Source organism: Centropristis striata, chromosome 7, assembly GCF_030273125.1.
Source record: "Centropristis striata isolate RG_2023a ecotype Rhode Island chromosome 7, C.striata_1.0, whole genome shotgun sequence".
NCBI lineage: Eukaryota > Metazoa > Chordata > Actinopteri > Perciformes > Serranidae > Centropristis > Centropristis striata.
The window spans coordinates 14,140,055-14,156,484 of record NC_081523.1 but is presented as its reverse complement, the minus strand read 5'-3'; the positions used below and the strand labels follow the sequence as shown (position 1 = coordinate 14,156,484).

The 16,430-nt window shown below is 41.0% G+C and overlaps 1 protein-coding gene across 6 annotated transcripts in view; it reads left to right on the top strand.

Annotated features, from left to right (window-relative positions):
* The window catches only part of mctp1a (multiple C2 domains, transmembrane 1a), a 153,356-nt gene that overhangs the window by 124,742 nt on the left and 12,184 nt on the right, over nt 1-16,430 (top strand). For 4 of the 6 annotated variants that reach the window (XM_059337992.1, XM_059337990.1, XM_059337989.1 and 1 more), the window contains 2 exons: nt 1,757-1,813; nt 8,746-8,844. In XM_059337992.1, coding sequence (XP_059193975.1) covers nt 1,757-1,813; nt 8,746-8,844 — 156 coding nt within the window. The remainder of the gene's footprint in view (nt 1-1,756; nt 1,814-8,745; nt 8,845-16,430) is intronic. The other 2 variants (XM_059337991.1, XM_059337994.1) reach the window with 1 other exon arrangement.

Genomic DNA, 16,430 nt, shown 5'->3' with positions numbered 1-16,430 from the left:
TGGGCAAAGGCTTTGGGGGGTTGGGGTTGGTAAAGCAGTCTAACAATGAGAGTAGATGAACGCTGTGGTTGACAGCTGTAGGGCTTATGGTATGGGTGTTTATTTATGTAAATTGGGAGCAACAATATGACCTTGTCGCTTTGATGTTTGATTGACAGAAAGAGGGTGGATAAGATATCTGATCTGTGGTTTTCGCCTCGTTGGCATCAGACTAGGCACGTGAACTTGTGCATACACAAACGATTCAAGTACTGTATCACTAAACACTAATCAGATATAGTACAACTAAACAGAGTGGCCCAGGCAGATCTTGTTAGTTCAGGGCTCTCCATGTCTGCCAAGAAATGTGTTTACTTGCTTGCTTTCCACATACAAACACCATAGAGGTCTGAGCTGTATGTGAAGGAGGGCATTTTCCACTTTTTCAAAATGCATTTCAATGCTTCTATAAAGGATAGTTCAGACGTTTGGGGTTTGTTTGAGGGACTTAGTCTTCCATAGTCGGTGTATTATCTACAGCAGATGGTGGTCAGCTGCTTCGGCAGTACCGAAGCGAAGGCTAACAGGGGCAGCGTCAAAACAAATTTTAGCCACCTAAATAGAATCAAGCATTACTATATTTATAATATATTAACCGTTGTTAACCTTACAGAAAAACAGTGGTCTACTGGTAGTTTGATAGTTTAGTTAGTTTATGTTGTGACTTTGGTGTTTTTAAAGGATTAGCTAATAATCACCAAAATCTCATAACTGTGTTCTGCAAGGTAAAATGACTGTTTTTGTCAAAGGAGTCTGGTGGCTGGTGGAGCACTTAAAGCAGTTTAGTTCCCACCACATCAACTTATAAAGGACTGTCTCAGGGTTAGGTAAAGCAGTAAAAATATTTTGAATATAGCGTACACTTTAAGTTAATACATTTTGCTGTTGCCAGAGTCCCAGCTGTTGTCGTGTCAGTACTCCCGCCTGCTTATTTACAAATTCTCTTATTGAATAGTAAAAGGTACAACTTGCATGAACTGTTGCTATGTTTTACAGTCAATGTCTCCATATGTTACTTTGTGTTTCTTTCTGTGTGCACTGTGTTGTACAGTTTGTATCATGGTATTTGGGGGATCCAGAGCTACACCAGCTCCAGTTTCATCGGTTTTGGACCACTGAAGCACATAGTTGCTGTTCTTTGTGCTGCAGGCTTTCTTCTTTCTTCTCTCATGTAGCATCATTCTATGACAGGATGTGTAACGATAGATAGATGCGATAGGAAGGCTGGCGGTAGAGGTGAGAGAAGAGTGAAGAGGTTAAGGAGGTCAGATGAGACCGAGCAGAAACAGAAGAAGAAGAGTTCTGCGGTCTCGTCCCGCTGAATGCTATAAGATTTGAATGCTTTTGTAAAATGAGATTTGACTAGATGAATAGACTTTAATCCTCAGCCCGTTGAAATTCAAAGCCAGAGCATTTGCTTACATTTCCAGAAGTGTCAACAAATTTAAACAACAGAATGTTTCTAAAATTAAATTCTAAACCTTTCCGAAGCTCGTGACATATTAGCACACAGCAATCCAGTAGTTGTGCTATCTGCATGCTTTCCATACTCATTAACAAACTCTTGCCAGACATAAGCATAACCAATCAGCTTTAGTATGCCTCTTCAGCTGTTCTGATTATGTTAACCCTGTGTTATCTGATGTTTATCTGTACTATAGCTGTTGTATAAACATTTTTATTTCTCTTTTTCTCTTTGCTCTGTTGCAACTGTCAGCAAGCAGTAGAGGACCTGCTGGAGGACGAGGATGAGGATTTTGACAAAGATGACAAGGTAATTATGTCTTGTGTCAGGGATGCACTCACACACGTACATGTACACAAGTACACACACACACACACACACACACACACACACACATACTGCCTCAGGAGAGGTTGACACCACTTCATACACCGGAAACACAAACAGACGAATGAAATGACTCCATCTTCCCCTCCCATCTCCTCCCCCTGTTCAGGTATTCTCACCGCCTGAGGCACAAACACATGTACAAAGATTGTACAACCTTTTAACCTTTTGAAAAGTTTTCTCTGTAGATATATACACGGCACATTTCTCACTTTTCCTCCATGTGCTTTGCTTTGGTCTGTTACTCCAGTTTGGCACACTATTCTTATTTTTCCCTTCATGTAACACGATGTCGAATTTACGTTTCTAACGTGCTTCAGCCCTGCTTCCTGAGAACATGCACCCATATAAAGTGCTTAGTTAGCTATTTAGGTCCATTCACTGCTCCTTTATGTCCCAGTAAAACAGCATCTGGGCTTGTCCAGACACTATCAGGTAACAACAGGTGGCTGCTTTACTGCCTCCGCTCGTTTACACTGTAGGAACAGCTACTGAAACAAATGCCACTGGATAGGATACAGTCCCTTGTCAATGTTCCACATGGGAATGGTAATTGAAATGGTACAGCTCTTTATCCACCCACTGTGTTGTCTGGATTTTGGTGAGGCACACTTGAAATGAAAACAATATTCTATTTGATGCTCTAGTCGAGCGGTGTTAAAGTAGGACAAAATTATAACTTAAGCTTTTCAGTGTCCAATATTTTACTGTGAAAACATTGAAGCACTTTGTCTGAACAGTCTTGAATCTGAAATTACTTGAGCTGGTGCTTGATGCCTTACAGCCACACTCCAGTAATATAAAGGTTAGTAGGTTACAGTGTGGTAAATTGCATGGTTGGGTTTGGTAATCTTTTTGGAAGAAAACTCTGGCTGTTTGCAATTGTAATTGTAAAGGCCTTTGACCAGGCAATTTGGTATCTGAAAATTGTTTTGCCTGAGGACACTGCACGCTGAATTTACTTATGCAACTGCAACCTTGCTACAACCTCTCCCATTTTGAAGGGTTGTAAGTGCAAGCCTGCAACAAAAGGGTTAAAAAAACAAATTCATAGTGCAGATGGTCAAATAGTCATCCCACCAGTAAGTCAGCCAGTGAGGCAATCAGTCAGCCAGTTGGGCGATGAGCACACAAAGATACGTGAGCATTACATCCTCTCCCACAGTGATGCAGAAGCGAAGTTTCATGGCTGTGAAGTTCCAAGGCTGAAATGTACAGGGGGGCCACTGACTGAAGATATGCACCAGGCAACCTTGAACCTCCTTTTTCTTTCTTTCTTTTTTTTTTCACCCCTTCTTTATGTCTGTCCTCCACCATTGCATTTGCAAGTAAAAAAAAAATACAGGCATTTGAAAAGCTGCAGATTATATGAAATACATTTTGGACTTTCATATTGAAATGAGGTGCAGCAGCAGCTTTTGCGGCCTCCGTCAGATTTGGTGCCAAACTGATTATTCCACATAAGAGGGCCTTGCTCTCTGTGCTCACACAGGGCTGGGATGCTGGATAGCACAGCCGCCACAAAGGCTACAATTTACCAACTCTGGCTTCATACATTTTGATCTATTGCTCCCCTCAACTGTTAGCATTTCATTTGAGCTGTAGGGAAGTTGAAAGGGGGGCATTTTTCTTTTTTCTTCGCCTACATGTCTCTCCCCTCCCACTCTCCTTCTACCCTTCCCTCAATCGTCCTCTTCCCTGCCTTTTTTTTCTTTTATTCTGACACATACTCTCTCTCGCTCTCTCTCTCTCTCTCTCTCTCTTCACTTTGCTCTCCCTCTAACCTGGTTAAGCGCAGAACAAATAGACTTTCAAGGCTTAACAAATTTGTCTTTACCATTGGATATGAGGTATTTTACATTGGATATGAGGTACAGCTTCAGATTGTATGAGCATGTATGAAGAACGGGTCAAAGGAGGCCTCTTTTATGGCACAGGCCTATAGGGGAGAGAGGGAAGAAGGGAGAGAGCGAGCAAGAGAGAGAGGAGAGGGAAAAAAGATTAATAAATATGCCAAGGCCTCATTTTAATTGAACTTGAAGCATATGTTGCAAGTATGTACAATCCGTCCCAGATGTTTACTCCGGCCATGTGCGCGGCTCTTCCCAGTGCACCACAAGGCAGCTATTAGCTGGATAACCTTTGCTCCAGAGGCTAAATGGGGTATTACATGGCCAAAAAGTAGAGCACCTGTTTTTCATTGCATGGAGGACCCCTTGCAGGCTTTTTGCCTTGGATCACCACATGTGTTTTGACTTAACAGATTGTTGGGCAGACGTGAAAAGTGTCTTTCTTGTGAGCAAGCACTGATATTAGTCACTTAATCTCAATGAAAGTCCAGCATCTAGACTAATTGATGGGGACAGCTCAGTTGTTAAAGCCAAGCAGGCAGGCGCATGAAGGGTGAAAGAATGTTAGACGCAAACTCATTTTTTCTTTCTCTCCCCTCCTCCACCTCTTCCACACTGTGTATGTGTGTGCGCTGACCTTCAACATGGAATGTTGCTTGATTCTTATTATCTCACACACACACACACACACACACACACACACATAAAATATGTTAGCACTATACTGCCCCAGTTTTTAACCTCTATTTTGAATGAAACTAATTTTAAACGTAGAGGCAAGTTGCAGATGCACCTTTTCTCCTTCAAAGGTACATTACTGATCCAACACATAGATGTAAGACAAAAAGTTATGGAAATTGTGCACTTAACCAGTATTATATATATTCCGCATGAAATTATCTTAATTTTGACATGTTATCCATTAACCAATAGAGCTGCAACTTTTAATAGAACAGTCATTTTAAGTCACAGTTATTTTAATGCAACAAAAAAAGATAAAATGCTGGTTTCATGCCTCCCATTCTTTTCTTTGATGAACATGATAACCAACTGAATTAATTTAGATATCTTGACTGTTGGATAAAAAAATATCATTCAAAGGCATCACCTTGATCTCTGGGAAATTACACAGGGCATGTTTCACCATTTTACATTTTATTGGCAAAGCGATTGATTGAGAAAATAAAGAGCAGAATAATCAATATTGAAAATAATCATTAGTTGCAGCGCTACTTAACAACCCATGTTGTTATTCGTCACCTTCCTAGAGACACTGATGTTATGACTTGAACATTATCAGTAATGTAGATATTGTTAGAAATTATTCTGTTGCAGAGAATGAGCAAGTTGCAGTGAACCATAGAGATGCTGCTGTGCTAACACGGAGTATGGCTTTACCTTGTTGGTTTTTCATAGAGACTATTTATTTATTTACTTACCGGAAATCATTGAGATATTAAATATATCTGGGGAGAAGATTTGACCGTATCACTCAGGCCTACATAAAAAACATCCCTCAGTACCATTATTGACCTTTTGAGTATCTTTCTAATATAGCTTGAAGTAACATTGTGAGACTTGCACATTGTGAGATAGCACTGGTATATTTACAGGCTACTGGCTGAAGGGGCTTCAGTGTGCAATGGAGCCTGTGATGTCTCCTCTCACCTGTGGGCTCACTGTCCAGACCTGGCATGAGGCAATCACCTTAAGGCTTTGCATGGGTGTGAGTGTTTGTGTGCGTAAATGTGTTTGTGTATTTCGTGTGAGCGTCTCACTTATGTGTGTGCAGTGGCTCAGCTGCCTCCCACAGGGGGGGCTTACTGGAAAAAGTGAGAAAGAGAGAGAGTGAGAGAGAGACAGACTGAAGGAGTGAGGAGATTACCCTCACACGGTTGACTGGTCACTGAAGCGCTCGTGCTCCGCTCAGCTAGGCTCCACTAGCCTCAGGAGGACCTGACACAGATAAGATACACACTGCAATCATGTCCTGCTCACGGGCTTACTGCTCGGTGCACTCCCTCTCTCTTTCTCTCTCTATGTCTATCTATCTATATCTCGCTCACACACACACAGACACATGCACCTTCAAAATCTCTCCCGTTTCTTGCTCATTTTTTTCCTTTTCCTCCCTTGTGTGCAAAGTTGATGGTAAATATAGAGTTGACTTTATCCATTAGCTTGAATATATTGATCTATAAAATCTGACTTACACTGAAAAGAAAAGTCATTTTTTAGCCTTATTTATGGACCAATCCCTCAAGTTATTTCATATTAACCAGCAATGGAATGCAATGTCTTTATGCTCTATGTGTTCAGGTTGTTCCTAAGTCCTTCCCAGTCTCGTGAACAAACATCTCAGGAATGCCCTGAGGAAATTTCTGTTAATTTGAAAAAAAAAAAAAAATTGACTCAAGGATGAACTGATTAGATTGTGCTGGTCAAGGACACTGTGACCTCACAAAATACATTTTTGGCCATAACTCAGGAATTCATATGCTACTTATCACAAAAACTCACACAAATGTCTACTGGGATAAAATGATGCAGTGATGATATTTTATATCCAACAAGTCAAAGGTCAACTTTACTGTAACATCATAATCATAATTTTATTATTAGAAAAACACTGTTCTGGCCATCATTCAATATCCTAAACATTTTACACATTTGGTTGGATAGTGAATTGGTGACACTAATATTGGGTGTCCACCTTGAGACTGTGGTGATGTAAAGATCTTCTGCGTGGTTGGGTTGAAGGTGTACGTAAACAGCTGCAATTTAGAATTTCAAGTGAACATCATGCTGCATTAAAGAAGACTTGAAATCACCAATTGAGACCATAAAGTATTTACTCAAGTGAGAAGTAGGATTATTTCCTCTTTGACTTCGATACAATCTGACTTTGTTTTGCAAACAGTGGAGTCGCCCCCTGCTGGCCACGACAAAGAACGTAGGTTTTAGGCACTTCCACATTGGCTCTACTTTCAAGAAACCAAGTGGAGGTTGCTGCTTAGTCTAGTTGTTAACTCTAACTTTGCTAGTTAGTAGAAGCATACAACTGTGAGGCGGTAATTGTAGTTTCATTATTGTGTTTGACCTCAATACAGTTGCAACAGTATAGGACTCTATGACTCATGCACAACTTACATAACACACAATGGATAGTTTGATACGGTAATTTCCATCCAACTAGTGGTCCAAAATGGTAAGAGTAAGTTTAAATGCATGTCTGGTTTTTTCCTTAAAAGGTCTTGAGGAGTCCACTATAAACATACTATAATATTGAGCATACAGGATCCTCTGTATCTCCATCTCTCCTGCCACACAGCCATCTTCCTACAACACAGTATCTCCTTATCCTTCTCATCTACAGTGCTGAGACAGCTGATCCGCCCTCTACTGCTTTCCCCGTAGGCATGACTCATGCACATATATGTACACACACACAATCGTGCACATGCGTGTATTTATCAATGGTCCTCTGGCAAGTATATAACTCCTGGTGAGCGGCTAGAATCAGCACACATATCCAGTTCTCATCCTGTAGGCCTCACAGCCATTTCCAGCGACTGATTTGAACATATCTCTCAGTTTCTCTGTATCTATCTGTCTTTTTCTCTCCCCATCTCTGCCTCAGCGACTGTCTCTTCTTTTGTGTATCATTAAGCAAGTGCCTCTCTGCTCCATGTAATGTTAAATAAGGCACACACTTTGTCTCAGTGTGAATATGGTTAAAAACAGTGTAAGTTTTCTGACTTATCTCCAGATAGCATATGGAGCTCTGCGGCACCTTCCCAAGCCCCAGAACTCCGCTCTCAGTCCCAGTCACGGCACTGCGCCGATCGCTCAGATAGCGACATGGCATAATGTAATTGGACTAAAGAGAGCATTGGGAATTATATCAATGCTCTGGAAGAAAAAGTGTGACTGAAATTTTGTTCTGGGGAGGCTATTGAGCTTGTGATGCAGCGGGGTTGTCCTCAGGTATCAGGGGGGCTCCAACTGCTGAGGAGAATGAGGAAAGAGAGACAGAGGGAGAGAGGGGAAGAGAAAAAAGTTTGAATGTCTGTGTTCTTTTCTTCTCAACGCCTGTGAAGGATGAAAAGCGTCACGCTGTAAAAGATGCTTTTGACTTTTCCGCTTCATTTTTCTTCCCATCTCACTGTTTTTTTTTTCTCCTTCTCGTTGTTGAGCAGAGACGCTGCTAGGAACTGCATTTTAATCATGTTTTGCTAATAGAAGGAGGAATGAAAACAAAAAGGAGGGTGAAAGAGGCATAGAGGGGTATTGTCTCTCTATGCAAAATACACTGCATTGTTTGTTTGTTTTTCCTCTTTGTCACACACATACATCAGGTGGATCATCTCTCACTATCTCTATTCCCCCCAGATACATATCTTTTGCTTTGTCTTTTGCTTTCTCTCATTTCTCCTTCAATCTCTGACTCTCCGCCATCCTCTTAACACTTTTGCTTTAACTCTGGCCTTTGTTATTTCAATGAAATGTTGTTTGTTTTTGCACTGTGGGTCTTTTTCTTCAGTTTTGGACATTATACCTATAGGTTTACACAATTTACATTATATTCACCAATGTAATTGTAAAAATTATAGACATGGGGGCTTCTTTGGGTGCATCTTTATAATAGTCCAATGAGTTGAAGGAAATACACACTTAAAATCACTACAGTTCTATCAAATATTATTATGTTATGTATGCTATTTTGATCTAAACAGTGGAGAGTTCTGGAAAAGAAAAATCAATTATGACTGTCCTTCATTGCAAGGCTAAAGCTGTTTTCAATGCAGTGCGTATGTTTACAATCTCTGCAGTACATTTGGTGAGAACAATGTTCTTCTTACCGACAGGCTACAGCCTAGTTATATTGGCCAAAACATCGACTTTAAGACCCAGCTGTAAAACATCCACATTTTTTTCTTTAACCCTTTCACCTTAATTTCTTTGGGTTGTAAAGAAAAAATCTCACTGTAATCTATCCACAAGGACCCTAAACCAGGCCCCTGGGAGGACAGCCGTGATAAAAACCATATCCTCGAGGATATGTTGGCTTCCTGGCACTTTGAGTGGATACGAGCGATGGTGGTAAGTGGGCATGTGTGTGGCTCCGGCACTGACTCCTGATGGTGTGTGTCGCTGTCTTCCGGTTTCCTACTAAGCTCATCGTCTGTCTGACGGCCTCTGTCTGCCGTACTGTCGGGGTTTGTGTATAGTACTTGTCCCCTGTCCACGTCTCAGTCAACACCCACGCACTGCACGTTTGGCCCGCAACCCAACCCCACCTCGAGGCTTCCGCCTCTGCCTGCTCTTTAAGATGATGGGGGAACTAACGGGGCTCCAGCATGGAAGGCTGCTCTCGTCTTTTGTGTGACTTCCCTGTAGCACTGTAGACCTGTTACACTGCAAGGTGACAGCTGCGTTGAGGTGCAACAGTGTGTTAACTACGTTTTGCTTGTGGGACTTTAGGCTCTGGGGTAGTTAAGGGTGACATTGGGTGTGACTCCAGTGTATTTTTACCTATTTGGGGTATAATCTATGCAGCGAGAGGAACCATAGGGGAAAAAAATTACTCGTCAGAGTGGTGTAGTGAAATGTTTTTCCCCAAAAATAGACTTTTAGATTCACTTTTTTGTTTTGTTTTGAAAAGAACTAATTACATTCCTCTCACAAATAATGATTGTTTTCGCACCCTCTGACCCCTAAGTCACTGATAATAAGCAGCGAAGAATCAAATTTTCTAATGTGTTTCAGAGTGTGTGTAAGTGTGGGCATGTGTGTGCAGTTGTGGGTGGTGGGGTGATTTCAATGTGCTCATGAGTGCTTTTTCTTAAAAGTTGCTACAGAAACAGCAAAACTATTTCATATTGCTGGAGCAAATCCCAATGCTCATTATGCCTAATGCAGAAATGTCTACTCCCCCAACTGTTATTGTTCTGAATCACATACACACAAGCAGCTGAACCAACTGAACTTTCTGACTGATGAACTATGCATCAAAGGATTACGACGAGCACTCGTTGCACTGTAGGTGAGGAGTTCTTGTGTGTTCTCATCCACCCAAAGTAACTCTCTCCGAGACTCTCACCAAATAGGATGTTGAAGACGTGAACACACTCAGCCCTCCCGGTCTCTCATTGGACAGAATGTGGAGCACAACACTTGACAGCAGTGTCGTCTGAATTTGAAAGTCAGACATGTTAGAAGGCAGCCGCCACCTTTTCTTTTAACAAGAGTCATAAATCTGTAATGAGCACAGAGAGGATGCATATTTTATTTACTTTTTTGAAGACGTGATCCCTTCACTTCATAGCGATGCACTCTCGCTCTGTCGGGTTTTTTTTCTTCCAAAACAAAGTTTAAAACAGTGGATGTTACAGCTGTTTCTATTGCTTGTGTCTCTCTGAACATGAATATGTAATTAAAGGTACGCCAAAGTTAGATCTTCAGTCCTAGGTGATGAATCAGATGCGATCTTACATCAAACAAGAGTAAGAAATGTTTTACTTAATTATATTTTTTTCTAAATATAGCATAGTTCAAAACCTTTATTGATTAAATATGGAATAGATTGTTGTGCATACATCTTACAGAATCAAAAAGCCTACGACAAATGATGTTTCTAACCTAATTACTTAATTTCTACTCCTAATCTAAAAGCGTTAACAAGCACATTTGTACCTTAATTTTTGGGTTATGGTCAAAACAAATCAATCTGTTTAGTCGTGCAGTGGCATATGCTTTAAGTCAACCCAGACATAGAGACAAAGACAGACAAACCGATAGACAGGCTGACAGACAGACAGATGGGGGAGATGGGCTGAAACTGCTAAACCAGGCCAACAGAGGACAAGAGTAATGTTGTCCCATTCATCACACACTGCCAGGCTGAATTCTGGGAAGGACAGGGGAAGGAGAGCGCAGGAGCAGGGGAGCAGAGGTGAGGCAAAATGGGGGAGAATTGGGCAGGCTGGGGGTGCAGGTTGGGCGGGGGTCGGGTGGCGTTCAGCAGGAGGCGAGGAAGGGGAAGCGCAGAAGTTGTGGGGTGGTAGTCATTTATGTGGGTGTGTGTGTGCATCCGACCTTGAGTCTGATGGAGTGGCTGGTGTGGTGGAGGTGATGAGAGGCCCCCAGGGGGAGATGGGTAAAGATGATCAGTGGCAAACAACCTCCTGCCACCCAGACTCATCAGAGAGACACACAAACGCACACTCATAACACCACAAACCTTTCTCTTTAGGATAGGAAGCAGAGGTCAAACTGAAAATAAGTCACCACTACCACCACTTCTCCTCTCTCCCTCTATCCCTCTCTCTTACATACGTGTATATTTATCCTTGCTATGGGACTAAGCTGGGTGAGGAGACTAATTAGTACTAGAGAGCATTGTGTCTGTCTGGTCCACCTTCAGCTGGCAGTCTAAACTGGAGTTTGACTTTGGTTTTGTGGGAGCAGCACTCACAGATATTCTCAAAGAAAACTATGTGTACATCCTATACACACAGACCATGTGCACACTCTCCTCACATTCATCCATTCGGGCCTATGGGAGTGGGACGCCCCTTCACATCCTAACGTGGCCTTTGTGTGTGCAAGCCGCTTGATGAGGGCCAGGAGGACGTGCAGCACATCTCAACACCCTAGTTAAACAGATATTTATGTGTTTATGATAAAAAGAGAGGGAGGGAAATAGAGATGTATTCCCCACATTCGCTCATGGATTAGTTGTTGTATGAGATAAATTATTTATTAAAACCGCAGCTTCAAAAAAAAAAAAAAGGGAGGGGAACATCTGCCTCTTTCATGTGGTGCTGGCGAGGCGCCAGGTTGCATGGTGGCATCTGAGGCCGGTCGCAGGGCCTTTTGTCTTGTCTTGTTGTCATTTCCTGACAGAGGGGAGATGTTCTTCTAGGCCACTAGGTTCCCAAGTTTGTTTTTCTTTCCCCTTAGGGGCCTCTCTTAACTCCCACTGGGTGAAATCTGTGACTCATCGCTCCCCAGAGGAGTTGGTAATACTTGGAATAGACACAGATCGTATCTTAGTTTTCATTTTAAGGGCAGTTATTGGCTTACATAATGTGCCTCAGTTTTAGGCACTGAACTATTTAAGTGGTCAAAATTATTATAAGATAAAAAGTACTCCATGCTGCATTTGACTTTCTGCCAAAAATGTCCCTCATAAGAAACTGCTAGATTTATTATGCCTGGGGAAAAAAAAGTTGAACAAGTAAAAAATGAATTAAAAAAGCAGTTGCTCACATTTTAATGAAAATTTGCAAAACATATTAGTTTCATGCTGATTAACAATCACAATATCCTTGATCATAAATGACGAAATATAGAAGTTTTATAGCATCTTGAAATGCACTTACAATACTTTTGCTTGCTTTATTATAGAATTGTTACCTATAGTTCCAAACAAAATGGTACTAGACTAAACTGAATGCAACCACTGAATGCTAATGAGCAAATAGAAGCTTTCTCTCCTATTAGTGAGTGTTATACATTTATTAATCACAAATAATTTTTATATTTATTTAATTGCAGTAAGTCAACATCTCAGAACAGCATAATATCATGCCAAATCATTATTTTTCTATATCCATATTTGATTTTTTTATTTTTATTTTTACCAAGACTGCAACACATCAAGTTTTAAATATACAGATGATGCTAATTGTATGCGCTATTTATTATTCTGTCATTCCTAATTCTTGCACAGGCTTTAGAAATTGAATTTGTGTCGCCCCTAAAGCATTCCTCAACTTGCTTAACTTTTCAATGTTTTTTTCCCCCCTTTTTTTCCTGGGGTTGAAATGGGAGGGATGCCGCCTCCCTCTGCAGTTACAAAATCAACAAGAACGCTTTCAGATGCCCTCTGGGAGCCACATATTAGCATCCTGTCACATTTTATATGACATTTCAATTTTTACTGTGCTGCCAGAGTGAGAGAGGCAAAAAGAAAAACAAAGAAAAACAGGTGCAATTTTAGCACAGCAGCAACGAGCAGCAGCCACTTGTGGTTCAGACTCATTTCGTGGTGTGATGGGATGTATGGTGCTGCATTATAACGGTTAGGTTTATCATTTTTATGGCGTAACCCAGCAGGGAGAACAATGTGATCGGAGGTTAAAACAGTCTCAAATGGCTCTCTCTATTTCCACCCAGTAGATATAGGACAGATATTTGAGTCCATCGTAATAGGCTAAGTCCTCAGTGACCTCTCTCTTGTTTAGCTCTAGGCCTTGGGTCAGTGAAGAACAAACTGTCTTTGCAAAGTTTACAACTGCTCACTTTGCACTTTTGCATATAGATGTACTCTGGTATGATGCTATCTCTGTGAAAGAGAAATGGAGCAGCCGAGTACACAGAGGCATTGTGCATCTTTCCTTTGTTAAATATTTAATCAAGTGTTTCAAGGAGTTTACCACATTTGTTTACCACAATTTACCAGTAAGTGCAATGCGGTTAGCCTGACTTGACTGTTTCTATGCATGTGTATGTGAGGGAGTGTGTGTCCCTGGGCTCTCTCTGGTGTCACTGAGGGTTGTTTCTCCTTAACGCATGCAAACAGCTCGCATCACTTTAACGAGCCGTACCGCCTCTGCCTTCCCATGATGCCGCCTGCTCCGCACACTTGTACACAGGTTGGCTCAGTGCTGAACTGATGGGTGCTTGGCTGAGATATATCACACTCCACACATCCAAACAATGATGCAAACTTTGGACATAACCACAAAAGATGCATTTATATCCTTTAAACGACACACACGCAATTAAAACAACTCTCTGCCAACAAAAGACAGCGACTCACTAAATATTTCTGCTACCAGCCTGATGAGAGTTAATTGATGTCAAAGATTTCTTCTGCACATAGAAACATTTCATTCACAGGGTAAACACAATGGTCCGCATTTATCAAACGAGCGTACGACAGAAAGTGGGCGCATGATCATTTCTACACAAATCTCGGCATTTATCAATTTGGACGTGAGCGGAGGGTACGATCAGATCTCACGTCTGCTCTCAGCTCGTGTATGCAAATTTGAGTCAGCATGAAGTCCACACGTCCGAATCAGAGAGTTGACTAGTCTATTGTATCGATGCCTGGAGCGGAAAAACTCTGTGGTGTTTTGTTTTTTAATGGTGACACACCAAAGCACGTTTAGGCTATATCATCAAAACATCATTTTAAATTAAATACACTCTGCAACCGTGAAATTCTTTAAACAGAATATTAGACGAGGCTATTAAATGTTGCTGTCTTCTGCTATTTACCGTTATCCGGCTCGGACACCAGAGCGTCAGCGTCTCCTTTACCACCGGTGGTGCCTAAATAGAAACATTTCCGATAAACGCTGCCACACACTCCTCTGACTGCGACAGAATTCTTACTAAATGTAAAGAAGTGAATAATATCTCTCCATTATAATAATAACAATAGGCTATTTGGATATTATATAGGCTATTAGGCTTTATATATCACAATTTATAAATGAAATATTCCAAACTCACTAGGAGTTGACTGCTGACAATGGCACTGATTTCCTTCCTTTTCACTTTTTATGCTGCCAAACAAAACCAGTTTGTTGTGTTGCAGCTGTTGGACGTCAGCGTTTCACTTTCTGCCTCTGAGAAATTCCTCTTCTTTTGGCATTAAAACTTTGTTTACCTCCTGGCTGCAACTAAAAAGCTGTGAAAACTTTTAAGTCTGTGCTCCAAATCTAAAATATTCACCGAACATGTTTGAGTTTATAACTACTAAGTAATTTTATTTCATAAACCTCCATCACTGCATATTTCTGTAATATGTCTATTTCGCTCCTGTTGTTATTTGTCATGGTGTACTTTGCTAATAAAGCCGACTTTAGGGGGGAAAAAATCATTTTTTTGGCCGTATTGCTTCCTTCGGTGTCGTAAACTCTGAAGGCGAGCCATTTGAATTGGGTATATATTAGGGCGTGGTATTTAAATGACGCTTGTTTCGAGCCGCCACATTTCACAACAGCCAATCATTCTTATGCTGATAAATCCCACACGGACCCTGTCGTAAGACGAAATATACACTCATATCTGCAACGCTCAGCGCTCATTTGATAAATGAGGGCCACAGTCTCAATGCAGTTTTTCATTTAATACAAAGTTGTACATAGCACTTCTGACTTCACCCTGAACTCACATCACATTCTAAGCGGCCCAGACTCTTTGCTATGCAGTCTTAAAGAAAAGACAAAGAGAATGAATAATAATGACAGAAATGTGTAAAGGCCTGAATATTCCTTTTAGACGGACTACTTATGTTTTAATTGAGTAAATCAGTCCTGATGGCCATGGACATCCAGAAAATGAATTGAAGTACTATGTATTCTTTTTTAATGATATTTTCTCTTAACCCACTGCCGGGGATACTTACTTATTTTCAAGGTTTTTATATTATTGCATAGATTTTGTTTTCATTCAATGTAACTGCTCCTGTTGTACATGCAATCATTTTTGCATCCTTTGTATGAATCATTTGGTTTATATTAAATGTAGTTGTGTCAGGAAGGTCTTTAGCATTTAACTCAAATTTTATTCCTCAATGGAACAGTTTACCCTCAAATCAAAAATACCTATATTCCCTCTTAATGGCATTTCACATAGGGTTATATGTACTGTACTGCACTATACTTCATGTACAGGCAAACATGATACATGCACCTGACAGAATCATATCTGCATAGATTCAGATCCGTCTTACAGTAGATGGAATCGTCAAGAATAAATGTTCTGTCAGCCGACTGCAATGACAATTTGTAGTACACAAACTGAACTGGCAGTTACTGTAGCATGTCAGCGTAACACATTGCAGATTAACCTACAGTTGCAGTCTATTAAAATGCATGATGCTAAACTCATTAGGCAGGCTTATTACACTATCTGTCTGAGTGATTCAAGCCATGCAGCATCATCCTTCAGAACACTGTTGTCAGAGTTGCTGGGATTTGTAGCATACTTTGAGCATTAACGTGACTTGCAACTGTAGCCAAGTCAAAGCGAGAGGCCTCACAGATTTAATTTTATTAGCCGTGCCTCCAGGTCTCCAAATGAACCCACTTATACTTACTGACAGACACAGGAAGAGACAGATGGAAATACCGGTCCTGTCTCCCGCACAGACCCTGCTCATCCTCCTGAGGTAGACTAGAAGATCATCATGGACTGGAACTGGTGAACTAATGGTTGACACACATACACACACATTCCTCACAAAACCACAGAAGGCCTGAGTCCTTGATTTAACTTATAATGCGAGCGGTGAATCCACTCTTGAGGATGTGTAAATGTGTGTCTAGGAGAGAGATCACCTCCCTTATTCAAACATTTCACATTTTTTTTGTTAAATATCAACAGAAAGCTTCCTTTAACCTTGACTGTGATGTGTGAATGCCATGTCTCTCTCCTCATTTTTCTATATCAATTCCCTCTCTATCAGTGGTGACATTGCAGTCTAAAACAAAGTAGCAGAAAAAGAAACTGCTTTAAGAAGTCAAGGGCCCTCATCGTATAATCTGTGTCAGGCTATAATATCGTTTGTAGAGTCACACAGCAAGACCAGGTGTGCAGATCAACCTTATCTAATAGCTGTAGTGTGTGTGTGTGTGTGTGTGTTTGTGTGCATATTAGGTTCCATT